General features: G+C 47.6%; 1 protein-coding gene across 5 annotated transcripts in view; it reads right to left on the bottom strand.

The window, feature by feature from the left end:
• The window catches only part of LOC126527166 (complement C3-like), a 78,527-nt gene extending 74,843 nt beyond the window's left edge, over positions 1–3,684 (bottom strand). For all 5 annotated transcript variants that reach the window (XM_055068595.2, XM_055068594.2, XM_055068592.1 and 2 more), the window contains exon 1: positions 2,760–3,684. In XM_055068595.2, the coding sequence (XP_054924570.1) occupies positions 2,760–2,830 (71 nt within the window). In that variant the 5' untranslated portion in view covers positions 2,831–3,684. The remainder of the gene's footprint in view (positions 1–2,759) is intronic.
• Positions 3,685–13,399: the final 9,715 nt, after the last annotated feature.

The raw sequence follows: 13,399 nt of genomic DNA on the forward strand, positions 1-13,399 counted from the left end.
CCAGAACCTGCAGCAGGATGGCAAACAGACGCTGAGCAGACGACGTGGCGCGGATGAGCACATCTCGAAGGTCAACCGGCCTTCCTATTGGCTAAGAATTCGTGCAGCTTCCACAGTGCTGCAACCAGCTTATGGAATAGAATATAGCGTTACTTTTTGCCTTATAGACTGCACAGACCTAAGATTACTGTTACAGATACGTGTGTCTGCATTTAACTATTTCATATCTCAATATTCATATTTCATATTTCATATTCCAATACCGCACAGCACGTTTGCCGCAAAAGTTAGGAAGCCAAACGGACGCATGCTCCGTGACGCTCTCCTGAATCGGCTGGGATGAAAGTTCAATAAAGTATGTGTCCTACGCGAATGGGATCACGCAGTGTATTGAATATTATCGTAGTTGGGTTCAATTTTTCTTAAATAGTCGCACGCACCAGGATTCACTTACGCAGTGCCGATATGCTTGAGCGTTAAGGCTGCAGAGATCCGGCTACAAGTTCTCGCCTCCACTGTGCTGCACGGTTTTACGCGAACCACGAACAAAGCGACGATGAGATGGTGGCGTGCGCGCGGTGATTTGATTGAAAAAAAAAAAAAATAAGCGTCTTGCATGAGTCCCGCTTGCGTAGCGTGCCGTCGTTCTGCGAAATGCCCGAAGCGTCGGTCATCGCAGGCACCCGCCCTTGTACGCGCGGTGTGTCTCCACCCTGCGAGCGCGGTGTGCTTGAATGAGTGTTCCGCTTTCTCGAGACACTTGCCAGGAGGAGGAAGAGGAGGAGGAAGAGAAGGAGGAGGAAGGCAAACATTCATTCGCCTCGACGCACGAACCGGTGCGTATGCCACCACTTCCTCGTCGCTTAATCTCAACTGTCTCCTCTGTTCGTGCATTGCAACGTACGTTGTGGAGCGGCGTTGTGAAAACGCAAATTAGTTGCCTGCCGCTGAAACGGAGATGCTGTTTTTCTATTCAGTCTTTATTTTATTTTTAGAGAAAGAGAGAGATAACTTTATCGCGATGCACAAGTTTAGAGGTCAGTATAAATTGACGTTCTGACCGTCTACTCGGCATCGGAGGAGGGTACCGGGAGTAGAATTCGGAAAAGAGAAAAAAACTTGATGATGAGGGCGAAGGTGGTAGTTTGTATGAACGTAAATGGCGAAGGTCAATTCAAATTGTTAAATCGAGATCACTAATCGCGAAGGAATTTGTTGACGGCTCAAGCCGACGACAGGATGCGGCCAAGGTGACAGGAGGACCATTTCTGGAGAAGGTTGACCGTTGACATTTGACAAGTTCTGTGCCAGTGATTATCCTTGCACACAGGTATGTGCGGGCCACCGTCTATCGAAATAGTTAGCTAATGGCTTTTTCTATGGAAAACAAAAACACAGCATTTCAACCTTACGCACTCCACGAAAGAACTGGAAGAGGAAACGTGGAACGCCGCATGGAGTCATGTATTTAACAGCAAGAAATGTTGTAAAAGAAACATTTGACTTGTCATACACGTAAAATTAATGACTTTATAGCTCGGGATCAGAACAAATATTGTAACATCGCAACAAGATTTATGTAATACCCCCAGCGGGCTTTTTAAGGAAAATCAAATAAAATGAAAGAAACATTGTAAGACACATTCAATTCCGCTTGCAGAATTACTCATGAATACGCTGTCAGACAGAGCAATTTCATTCTATAGTAGCATGGGCGAAAAAGTTGTTCCGTCGTATTCGATTCCCGATCAGCATGGAGAAGTCAGTGGTTATTTGTGACGTGCATGCGTTAAAGACGAGGACGTGTGTGTCTGCTTTACTTTTTTGTTGTTGTTGTTGTTGTTGTTGTTGAACTGCGCACGTCTCACGTTTTCGGAGCGTCTCGAAAGCCAAGTGCGCCACGGCCCCGAGCAACGTGTTTCAAGGTTATCGCCAAATACTGATTACGCCCCCCCTCCCCCCCCCCCCCCGTTTGGAGCTTACTAGTCTTATCTCACGTCTTAACTATAAAACAACGAAGAAGCTGCCCTTCTCCGGAACCACGTTGAAACTGCCAGACTGTGCGATTAATTTTCGCAAGATTTATTAAAGCACGCCTTACTCATATAGGTCGGCCATATAATAAGGAGGCCATAATGATACATAATGTGTTTGGTTATTGTCAATGCGTTCTTTTCATCTCTGAAACATGTTGCTACTTTACGAAGTACTGACACCCTATCGCATAAAAGTAGAGGCGAGGCCACTAAAGAGGGCCCAACTAGCATTTAAATTTTTTTCTTTTTTCGCCATAAACTATTCATCGCCTATGCGCGTCGTACATTTTTACACGATGCACTTAGCGAGCACTCACAAGATTTGCCCAGATGTTCTCGGCCAAATTTATTGTGATCGACCGGAGTTAAATCTCTATGCTTACATTTTTACGGTGACATCTGCTGCGCCATGTAGGGTCAAAGTTGACTGTTAAGCTGGACGCATAAAGTTCTTATTCGTCTTGAACGCGCTCCCGACATATATTGCTGAACAAAGTTATCATTCTTAATTGGCAGTACCGCACATACATCATGGTACCTCCCATACATTTTCCTTAGGCAACATTCACATGGATAGGTCACGTCGTCTTTCTCGAACACTAAGTCTTGACTTTAAGGAACAAAAAAACCTACTGCTAATAGTAGTTAGAATATCCGTGGCCAGTCGTATTGAAGTAGGTGCTCAGACATTATGTCTCTCTAAGATTCATCAAGGGTACTTACGTTCCAGGCACACAGATGACCATGCATATCCAAAAGATCCAACAGAGCCCTCGGGCGCTGGATAACTCCATCTTCGCCAATGTCCAACGAACACAGTCACAAGACCACAGTTGGCGAGCCACTTCGGGGCAAACTGGGTTGCCAGCCGTAATGCTCAGTTCCTTGTTCCACCAAGCGCTGATGCTATAAGGCCAGGCACTGCGTTACGAAAGTAGCGGGTACTGCGCGTCGGCCTCTTATCTCTCCAGGGGGGGTCTCGTGTTTCGCGGAGAGCACGAGCTGTTGGTTTCAACTCGTCGGCCGGCTGTCTCGCTCGTTGACGGAATCTTTCCTCGCTCGACGATGTACGGTTACCCGATGAAATAAATACCGCGCTTACTTCAAACGCCAACAATTCGCAAACACTGAGAAAAAGTGAATATCAAATGTTTGTTCAGGCACTGTGGTCTTTCGGCCGGACGTCCACGACGGAGTGTCCCTCCGTCAGTTGCGCTCACTCTCTCACGTGGTTTGTTCACTTTCGTGTAGCACCCGTATGGCATGAATGCGTCGTCGTAAACTGTCTGTAGAGAGATGACGCGCACAGCATCCCCCTGATGTGGCTGGACACAATCTAGGTTCCTGGGGGGCGCTCTCTGAAGAACGAGCGACCGGAGCTGGAAGAAACAGCGCTTTGCGAGAGGTCCAGCGCTGGACACATACACGCTGTTCGACAGCGCGCGTTCCTGGTCTCTGCACACACAAAAACGCCCACGCTTCGCTTCAGACTGTCGTTTTCCTCGCGGGCGGCACTTCCAAGGGCGATTTTATGCACTCCTGGAACGAAGAATATGGGAACCCTCGGGCCCACCGTTCAGCACGAGACACTGTGGATGCACAACAATCTTTGTCCCCTGGTAGTGGTCGGCGACATCACTGCGAGGTCAGTGACAAAAAAGAAAAGGGGGGGGGGGCGCAGAGGAGGTGCGTGTCACTTTCTCACAAAGCACACTGACGTTAACGGAGACACGTGCGTCTTTTCGTGCAGTCGAAAACAAACTCTAGCCAACAAGCAAATCGCGGCGCCGGCTCTCAAGACGCGTGCGCGGCCGGCTCTTTCTGGAAGTTGTTTGGGAGCGACGAAGCCACAAGCCAGTGCCTCTCGACGTGGCCTGCCTGCGTTCCGAGGAAAAGGACTAATCTCTCGCGCTCCCTTTCCAGTCGCAGCGCTGTGGTGATGGCGGTGAGGGGACAAGTCGAAACTGCCGCCGCAACCAGCAGGGTACAGAGTGAAGGAGAGAGAGAAGACCTGAGAGGAGGACGCTGAGAAAGGGAGAACGGACGGACGCTTAGGACAACACTTGACCCTTTCTAGATGGGGCTCCCACCGGCCGCCACCCGTTGGACGTTTTGTTTCTTTTCTTTTGTTTTGTTTTGTTTTCGCGCTGGAGGCAGGGCGGTCGCTTTGGCGTGCGATGCGGTTTCTGCAACTTGCGTCCCGTAGACCGTCGACGCCTCAGCCCCGCGCAAATTACCGAGCGCACTGGCAATCGTTACTTATCGCGTTGCTCGAAAAAAACTAGGGCCCTACTGCGTGCGTTCTTCATAGGGCACGATGAAGTGCTCGCGTTCGTGGTTTCAGTAGGAAAGAACTGGGGGCTCCCTCGGAATGGTAAAGCGAGTAACGACGCAGGTCAACAAGGTAAACGAAAAAAATGTTTATCGCTCTTGTACTGCGCGTACGAACGATTGACGAAGGGCGGGAATAACATTATTCGCACGCGCCGCAAAGACACATAATCACGTCAAACTAACCACCCTGCCAGCCTCTCATTAGGAAGAAAGTGTCCCGTTCGCGTTCGCAGTTCGTCGTTTCAATGAATATGTATCAACTATTCAAGTAACATAACCTACTGTCAGGAAGGTTACCGGTGATGATTCTGGGAATGAATCAAAAAGATCTTGCACTCCCGAAAACATGGAATGTCTGTCTCAATAACTGCCCGGTTTAAATGGTCACAGCACAAGGTGTTAAGTGTCATACATGGTCGCTCGGATTGAGGGCAGCCGTTATGAGATATTCTATGGGAGAGTTTGCAAATGGATTCACTATGTCATAAATAACAATGTCCATTTAGAGCTGTAACCATTCACTGGTACATTGCGGGGATGTAGAATGGAAAACTTGGATCAAAACACAGGGATCTTATCAGCGAAAATGTGTAAGAATCAAGCCTACAGCTCAAGAAGTGCTCGAAGAAAACGTGATATGGCAGAATGTTTTACAGCAAAGGCTCGAGAACTTTGGCGTTCTCTTGCTTTTCCAGCAGAGAACGCCGCTCAATATATCGTTTTCAAGGTGACAGGTGGCAATATTAAGCGCTTCCAAACAGTGCAGAAGGTATCACTAGAGGCAGGGTTGTCTGCAGTTTTTGTTTGGAAGTTTGGCTACTGAAAAGCCGGCTATCCCAAAACCATAGCTAAACACACACATATTCAATACACTACATGGGACGACAGTACGAACACGAACAAAAATTAGTCAAGAGCTTTCAAAATCGCTTAGCGTGAAATAATCTCACATGCACTATGCAAATAGAAAGATAACTTGATATAAATTGCAGATGTATACGTAAATCATGCATAATGCATAGGCAGCGTATGACCTGTGACAAGCGCGAGCACTTTCACCCTCATGTGGAAATTACATCACTTCATAGCAAAGCGCATGAGAAGACACTATCGTGGGATAGTTGTCACGGTAATGAATCCTTTTCGAAACAAATACTGTCTGTGACGACACCTTGCTGTACCAAGGAACATAAATTACGCATATCCCACGCACAGTTGGAATGTGTGGTAGTGCGATTAATTTGCCGCACAACGCACGTTGTCAAATGTTTTATAGTTTTCGTTTCTGTGTACTTACTTTGCTGGCTCTGCTGTTTCTGCCATCTCTGCTGTTTGGACTCGCTTAAGAACCATCAGAAGCAGACTGAAGTATAGCCCCTAAGCGCGCGCTTTTATACAACGCGATTCTGACTTGAATTTTCCCTGTACCTTATTTTTGTTTTTCTTTTTTGTTTGTTTTTTGTAGTAGAAAGCGTTACATCATCGCGAGTACAACGTAGGACACGCCAGTGCAATGATAACGACGACACAATCCCGCAGACGAAGGCAGCGCTGAACTAACATGTGACCTGCTGTGTGTGAGAGAGAACGAGAGTGATAACGCCTGACGTCATTCTCAAACACCTGCCTAAAACTATTATTGCGAGCAGGTAATGCCACCTGAAGTAGAAAGCACGATACATCAGCGCCAGATTTGTACACGTTACAGAAAAGAAGTAACCGATTGCAATTACAATTACTTCAGTCAAGAATGTAATTGAATACAGTTACCAATTACTGCCCCACGAAAGTAATTGAGGAATTGCTCAATAGTAATCAATTATTGCTACGGTAATTACTTTTCTGTGAACTTTTATTAACGTTGTAGGGACACAGTAAAGAGAAGAAGCTGACCTGGCCTTCTCAGTGCGTTCCCTGCAGCCCTTCATATGTTGCTTATCTGCGCTATAACAATTGCTATTCCAGTAACAATATTTTCGTTGGTAATAGCTCCTTGTTTTTATTCTGATTACATCAGCAGCGACACTGAAAACTTGCTCGAGGAAGAAAAAGGGAGGGAAAGGTCGACTAGTTCGTTCAATTTGCTCGCTAGGGTGTAAGGCGGTGTTCTAACGGATGCGGATCTTGCACACAATATTGCAGTTACTCACCACCTGTGTCCTATGTGAAGGACAGCACTCCATTGTTGCTGGGTCTTGGAGAAGACGCTTCCGGGTGGGCCAATTTAAAGCTGAAAAAAACGAATATGAAATATGAAGCACGTGAATTCCTGGGATTTACGGCCTAAGTAGCCTTCGCTACCGAGAATACAAGTTCAATTGATCGACCAAAATCTGGTGTAGCGTCAACATGAAGAAACAACTACAGAGCCCCCTGGCTCGCCTGCCTGAACTTGCGCAGCGAGAATGCTGCGTGGCACACGATCTCTGGCGTTCTATTGCAGCTTCGAGCAAGTTCAGGTTCTCATATCTGCGTCGTTTGTTAGACCTTGTCTCGTCAATAAAGTAACTAGATATATTTAATTGGTTACTAAATAACGTAGTTGAATTACAGTGAGCGTTTCCGATCAAATAAAGTAATGGCTAAATTACGAAACTACAAAGAAATGTAATTGATTACGAGTAATTAATTACACGCAATTGGTTACGTAAAAATCGGATCAGTGCAGAGCCGTGACCTCCAAGATTGCGTGGAAAGAGCGCGCACTGACAAATCTCGGAGGCAACCGATTCAGGAAGTACTCAAATGCACAACGTGTCGCTGAGGTAACAAGCAGACGCAACACTTGCTACGCATCTGCTGCCTACGAGAGGAGGTGATGGAGAAAACGTCAGACTTCACTTTCAGGCACCTGCTCCCAAGAGCTTCCGCGAGCGGGGCGCCGAGTGTGCGATTGAGGCTGTTCGGAAGGTGAGGAAGAACATTCGGGAAGCAACAAACACTTCGCATTTAAAAGAAAAACAAATTCATCCCTCACACAAAAGAGTTCTAGCAATATTGAGCATTGTGAATTCGCTCCTCTTTACAGACGTCCAGGCCGGTGTCGTGCACACGTCCGCTGCTCAACACACGGCAACAAAAACGAAAAAGTCGCAGTTTCGCCCGAAAGGCGAAGCATCGATTGCGATACCAAAGGACTAGACCGCTATACGAAGTAAGGATGGAAGCTTTATCGCCCGTATAAACTTGTAAACGTTCGCTTACCAACTACATTAACAAACACGTCATCACGCGTGCACAAGCAAACATGAATACATCTCACTCGATGACCGCGCACACTCGCTGTCAAAACGCTGTAGTGTGGAATCATTTCACTCGATGACCGCGCGCACTCGCTGTCAAAACGGTGTATCGTGGAATCGCGGCAGCAGCGAGCGAATGGACTTTCGTGCTTTCTCTCGCTTCAATGCGAACTAAGCGGCGAGAACACCGCGCCCACAAATCTCAGCGCCCGGCGCACCCTGTCCCCATCGCAGATCGCTTTCTTTCAAGATAGAGCCCGCGCGGCGCAACCGCGCCATACGCAGCTGCCGCCGGAGTAGAACGATCCCGCCTCTCCCTCCCTTCCCTCCGGTGCTTTGCACGCCACGGAAGACTGCGCACTTTTTCTCCGCTTTCCCCCCTTGCGCACGCGAGATTGAGCCACCATCGTAGACTCACCATCGCACGCTTTCACTCACACATGCAGCATATACGTTGCGCGGCGACGATGTTATGCCCTTAGAATTTATGCGGAATATCACGGCGACTACGACGGTGGAAATGCGCCTGGAGTGTCCACATAGTGGCTATCGCAATAAAACAAAAAGCTTGGGATCGCTTTGGGATAAACAAAAAGCTTGGAAAGCTTGGGATCGAACACAAGCTTGGCGCTTGTGTTCCCTGTGCCCTCACTCGTTTTCCCGAACTTATGACCAGCGGTCAATGCACTGACATTGCGGCCGGCAACCCGTGCCGTAGTGGAGAGAAAGGTGTCCCGTGAGTCTCTGCGGGGCCGGTTTAAAGCTTTTCTTTCTCTGGGGAAGGCTGACGCAGGGAGACACAGAGGAAGACGCGGGCAGCTGAAAAGTAGGTGGCGGCGGTTGCATGTGGTCTGGACGGCCGCATTCAATGACCCCCTCTCGTTGAACATGTAAAGATGCCTGACCAGCGATCGAAGCACCATTGTCTTGACCTTCAAAAGAGAAGGGAGATAGAAGCCCTCGTCTTCAATGGACAAAGAAGGACGCCAGCCATGTCACGGCAGTCGTAAGAGCCAGAAACGAGTCCCAAACGTCGGAGGAAGATGCGACGCAGCTGGATCCCCGTGATGTGACAGACCGGACCGCGGCCGATTGGTCACGTGACGCGAGGACCGCGCGCGCTCTGCCGACGCGCAGCATCTACGGCACTGTCTAAATATAGCAAACGACAGATCAAATAGACAGACGGTCTGCCGACTCCCCGCGCCTATTCTCCAAAGCCGCGTCTCCGCCGTCCATGCCTTGCACCCAGGCATAGCCGCCTTCTTCTCCAAGCCATTCGTGAGCCTCCTGTCATGTCCCCCCCAAAGCAGAATTTTTTTCGTTATCTGTTCGCTTCTCCCCGACTAGGACATTCACCTTCGCTGAGCACCTCAGGTGCCCGTCAACATATGCATCGCATTAGTTTCGCCTCCAGTTCACGACTCCGCGTGTACTCTCGGCCCGTCCCCATCGGCAACTTATTCGGCTTTTTCTTTGTTATAGTTTTGATTGTCCCTCTGCATATTTCCTTCGAGAGTGTATTCTTTCTTTCAGAGACGTCTACGAGCGTATGTGCAAAGGCACAATGCGCAAGTCAAATGTGATTGTATGTTTGTGCTCCTTTCTTTCTTTATCTCCCCTTTGTTATCACTTTACCTCCCCCTCCCCTCTTTCCCCTGCGTAGGGCAGCAAACCGGATCTTCCCCTCTGGTTAACCTCCCCGCCTTTCCTCTTTGCTCTCTCTCTCTCTCTCTCTCTCTCTGTGTGATTTCTAAAAGCTTGTTTATTAATGCGAAATATAATTTGTCTCCTACCAGCCACTCCGCCGTAGGTACAGGTAGGCTGCTGCCCCGCGTCTTTGGGGCCAAGCCAGCGTTTCCTCCGTGGTGTTTGAGCCGTCCACAAGTACATCTAATGATTCCGGGACTACAGAAGAAGACAGATCTACCGGCCCCTGCTCTAAAACAGCTGAGCTTACTTCTTCTGCACGAAAAGTACAGCAACCACGTGCACATCTATACCGATGGATCGACTACGTCGTGCAGTTCTTCTGGTGCCGTGGTTATACCAACGCGAGGAATGACACTGCGGTTCAAGACATCGCATGTCACGACCTCAACGGCGGCAGAACTAACGGCCCTGCGTCGAGCACTGGAATTCATTGATTCTGAAAGACCTAGAAAATGGGCTGTGTTCTGCGATTCAAAACCAGCACTACAGGGCACGCAGTCAGTTCTCCGACACGGATGTCATGACCAATTGACATACGAAGTTGTGAAACTTTACCATGATGTCCAACAAAAAGGTCACGAGGTCGTTTTTCAATGGATACCTGGTCACTGTGGAATCAGTGGCAATGATTCCGCCGATAACGCTGCTCGCACAGCACATCAAGGAGAGCACAGCGTTTCGATTCCGCTTTCGAGGACTGATGCTGCAAAGCAGCTTCGACACCTGGCACGCAGTCTCACAGTGACCGAGTGGAACTCACCAAACTTACGACTCACGCGACTGCATCGACTAAACCCCTCCCTGCAACTCCGACCTCCACTCGGACTTCCTCGACGTGAAGCTACGCTTCTCTGTCGCCTTTGGTTAGGAGTGGCCTTCACAAAGGCATACTCTACATTAATTGGAATGGCTGACAGTGCAGCTTGCGAGGTCTGTGGCACCGAAGAAAACACCGACCACCTGCTGTGCCACTGTCCAAAATATGCCTCAGAGAGACGAGAACTCGCCAAAGCTTTCCAAAAACTGGACAATCGGCCGCTTTCTGTGCAGGTGCTGCTAGAACACCGCCCCCATCGCCCGTCGGCCCATAAAGCGGTGAAGGCGCTTTTGTGTTTCTTAAGGACGACGGGTTTGTGCGACCATCTGTGACTATTAACGCGATTTCTGTAAGACCACTCGCGTCAGCGAACTCGCCGCAATTTCCTTCTTTCCTTCCCTCCTCTCTCTCCCTGTGATCTTTGTATCCCCCCTTTCCCGTTCCCCCGGTGTAGGGTAGCCAACCGGACGTTATTCTGGTTAACCTCCCTGCCTTCTACTTTTCTCTTTCCTCCTCCTCCTCTTCAAAAAAATTTAGTCTCAACTACAGTTACCTGCGTAACGTGAGGCAAGCTTGGCTCGGTAGAGAATGATTGTGATGAATCATAGAAGTGTTCTGTGTTTAGAAAAAAACATTACTCTAACAAAACACGACACGAACATATTGAGTCACAATCACGTCCCTTTATGTCACATTGTCTTCTGAGGCACGATCTGCGCCAATATTTTTGTGCGCGCGAAGTGACAGATATGAGTTATTAAATTGTATTTGAGTGTCTCTGGGCCAGCACAAGTCGACATTAGCTTTTCACTTCAATAATAGTAAAAAGATGCTGAGTTGCAAGCACTTGGCATATGTGCTCGAAACAATATTAATTGGTCTGAAAATGTTTTCCTGAGTTAAGTAAGTGAACGCTTGTGCAGTTTCAAAAACTGCAATCATTTCTTGCATGTGATCTTTAGCATTGCTGAATAGAACAATGTAATCTCCAAGTGAAATCTTCACATACATTTCGAGCAAATAATGCATGCAACTTATTATTCGGCAAGCTTGAAGTCAGCGAAATATTTCATATTGATCACCAGATCTAGTCCGTCCCAATCTGCCATTTTAAAAATATTTGGAAGGCGTGCAGTGATTAGCGTTGGAGATATGGTGTCTTTTTTGCCTGACAGCCTTATCAACGGGTATTTTTTCGCTAAGAATAAGCCAGACTATTGTACGAACCCTTCGGCAGTAACCCAGACAAGCAATGTTTAAGGACACGAGGAACAATGTGAGAACAGGTGTTCAGCTTCTCATAGACCCAATTCAACAACAAAAAAGAAACTGTTTACACGAACCGCTAAATCCGTTAAGCCGAACACTCGCAGCCCCCCCCCCCCCCCCCCCCCCCCGAAATCAGGTACTCAGTTTAACGAGAGGTCTGGATCGAAAGATTTGGAGGAACTGACTCTGCTAGCTGCAAGAGAGGCAGCTCCTGTCTATGTGGACATGAATTACAAGTCCAGTACCGACGATCACATGGAAACCTGCGGTACTGACACTACAGTTGTGACACTACACGATTCACACTAGCAGAGTCGAGAAGAAGCTTATAAATATGGCCCATAAGCCGAAGAAACCGATTGTGTTCACACATGATGCACTTGATAACGCCGTAGATACATTGGTGCATCTTATTGAAGAACACGACGAAATTGAAGGTTATGTGAGCAAGCTAGGTTAAATATCAACATTTGTGGCAGCGCACAGGTATTTTCAGCACCAGCAGGCAGCAATGACTACTCACTTAAATGATAATTTAGATTGCATAAATCAATACAGTATAGCACGGCAAATGCAACAAACATATATTTCATCGTGTAAGTTTTGTTTAAATGCTGTTTTGTTGATTCGTTCTATCGATAATATTTCGGGGCACGAAGAGTAGGATATCTTTAGTTTTATGGGTCCATTTTCAAAATATTAAATTCGGGAGTCTTACTTGCCATAACGCGGCTCGTTCTCTTCACCATCTATCACCCATCCCAGTACTTTCCCTCCCCTTGCCTCTTCCCCAGTGCAGAGTAGCAGATTAGAGCGCACTAGCTCAGGCCGACCTCTCTGTCTTTCCTGTCAATAAATTCTATCTATGTATCTCTTAAGACGAAATTGCGATAAGACGAACATATTTTAACAGTCCCATCGACTTCGTCTTAGTTATAGCCTAATGTATCCCTCTTTAGTACCCTTTTAGCAATTCTGCTTCAGCAGATTGAAAGTCACCAAAGTGTCCACCTAACACATAGGAAACTTGAAAGTGAGCACGTAGGGATTGGTTGGTTGGCTAGTTAGTGGATTGGACAAACGCGCTGTATTCCAAGTTACGACAAAGTTGGCGCTCTGTGTGGTGTTTGTTCCATGCCTTCCTGTTCCGAAGTCATTGTGTGCAAAACAGCGCGTTTATCAAGTCTCGGGTGCTTCCGTTTCGTTCCGCAGAGTAGGCTCGCGGGAGAAATCGGACACGCTTAGGCCTCAATTTGTCGAACGGAAGCTTTCACATGCGTTTCGGGCGATATATAGACCAAACTTTCGAACAACTGTCAAATCGTATAACGAAGGCATCGTGAGTGACGCCACTCCCACGTTCCGAAATAAACATGTATAGTGCGCCAGGCAATAGTTACACATCGATATCACATGACATTAAGTTATGTTCACGACACAGTTCCTTGCTCGGCATACGCCTTAGCGTCGACAGAGTTTCACTCGTCTTATCGCAGAAGTTACATCGGATGCTGGAAAATATCGTCACTCCACTCCAGAGTTGTATTTCGAAATTGTCCACGTAGTGGACATGTCCATTTCGTCTGCTGCTGAAGTCTAATTGTCTGTGCTGGAAGGGTACGTATGAAGAAGGATATCGGCGCCCCCAGCTAATGAGCACTTCAGCAGAAGACGGAATGGACAAATTCACTAGGTGGACACTTACAGAATACCCATCTTTCCCCTCAGTATGTGTCATTGAGTTAGTGCACTGCACTAACTTCAGCAAGTATACCAAGTGCTACTTACTACACTATTCTTGCTACCTTCACTTGCTATGAAGCTAATGCTTTTTGCGACAACTAGCTTGTTAGCAATTAGTGGATGCGCAGACTTCTTTTCCAAGAGTGTAGGCGAGCATTTGGCAGCGTACACGTAACACAAGTGTAATCAAGGCACTTCACAGAAGTTCGGTTTACTTACTGCTTTCACAGCCAAGAAGACTTCCA

The sequence above is a fragment of the Dermacentor andersoni genome, chromosome 9, assembly GCF_023375885.2.
Source record: "Dermacentor andersoni chromosome 9, qqDerAnde1_hic_scaffold, whole genome shotgun sequence".
In the NCBI taxonomy this organism is placed as follows: Eukaryota; Metazoa; Arthropoda; class Arachnida; order Ixodida; family Ixodidae; genus Dermacentor; species Dermacentor andersoni.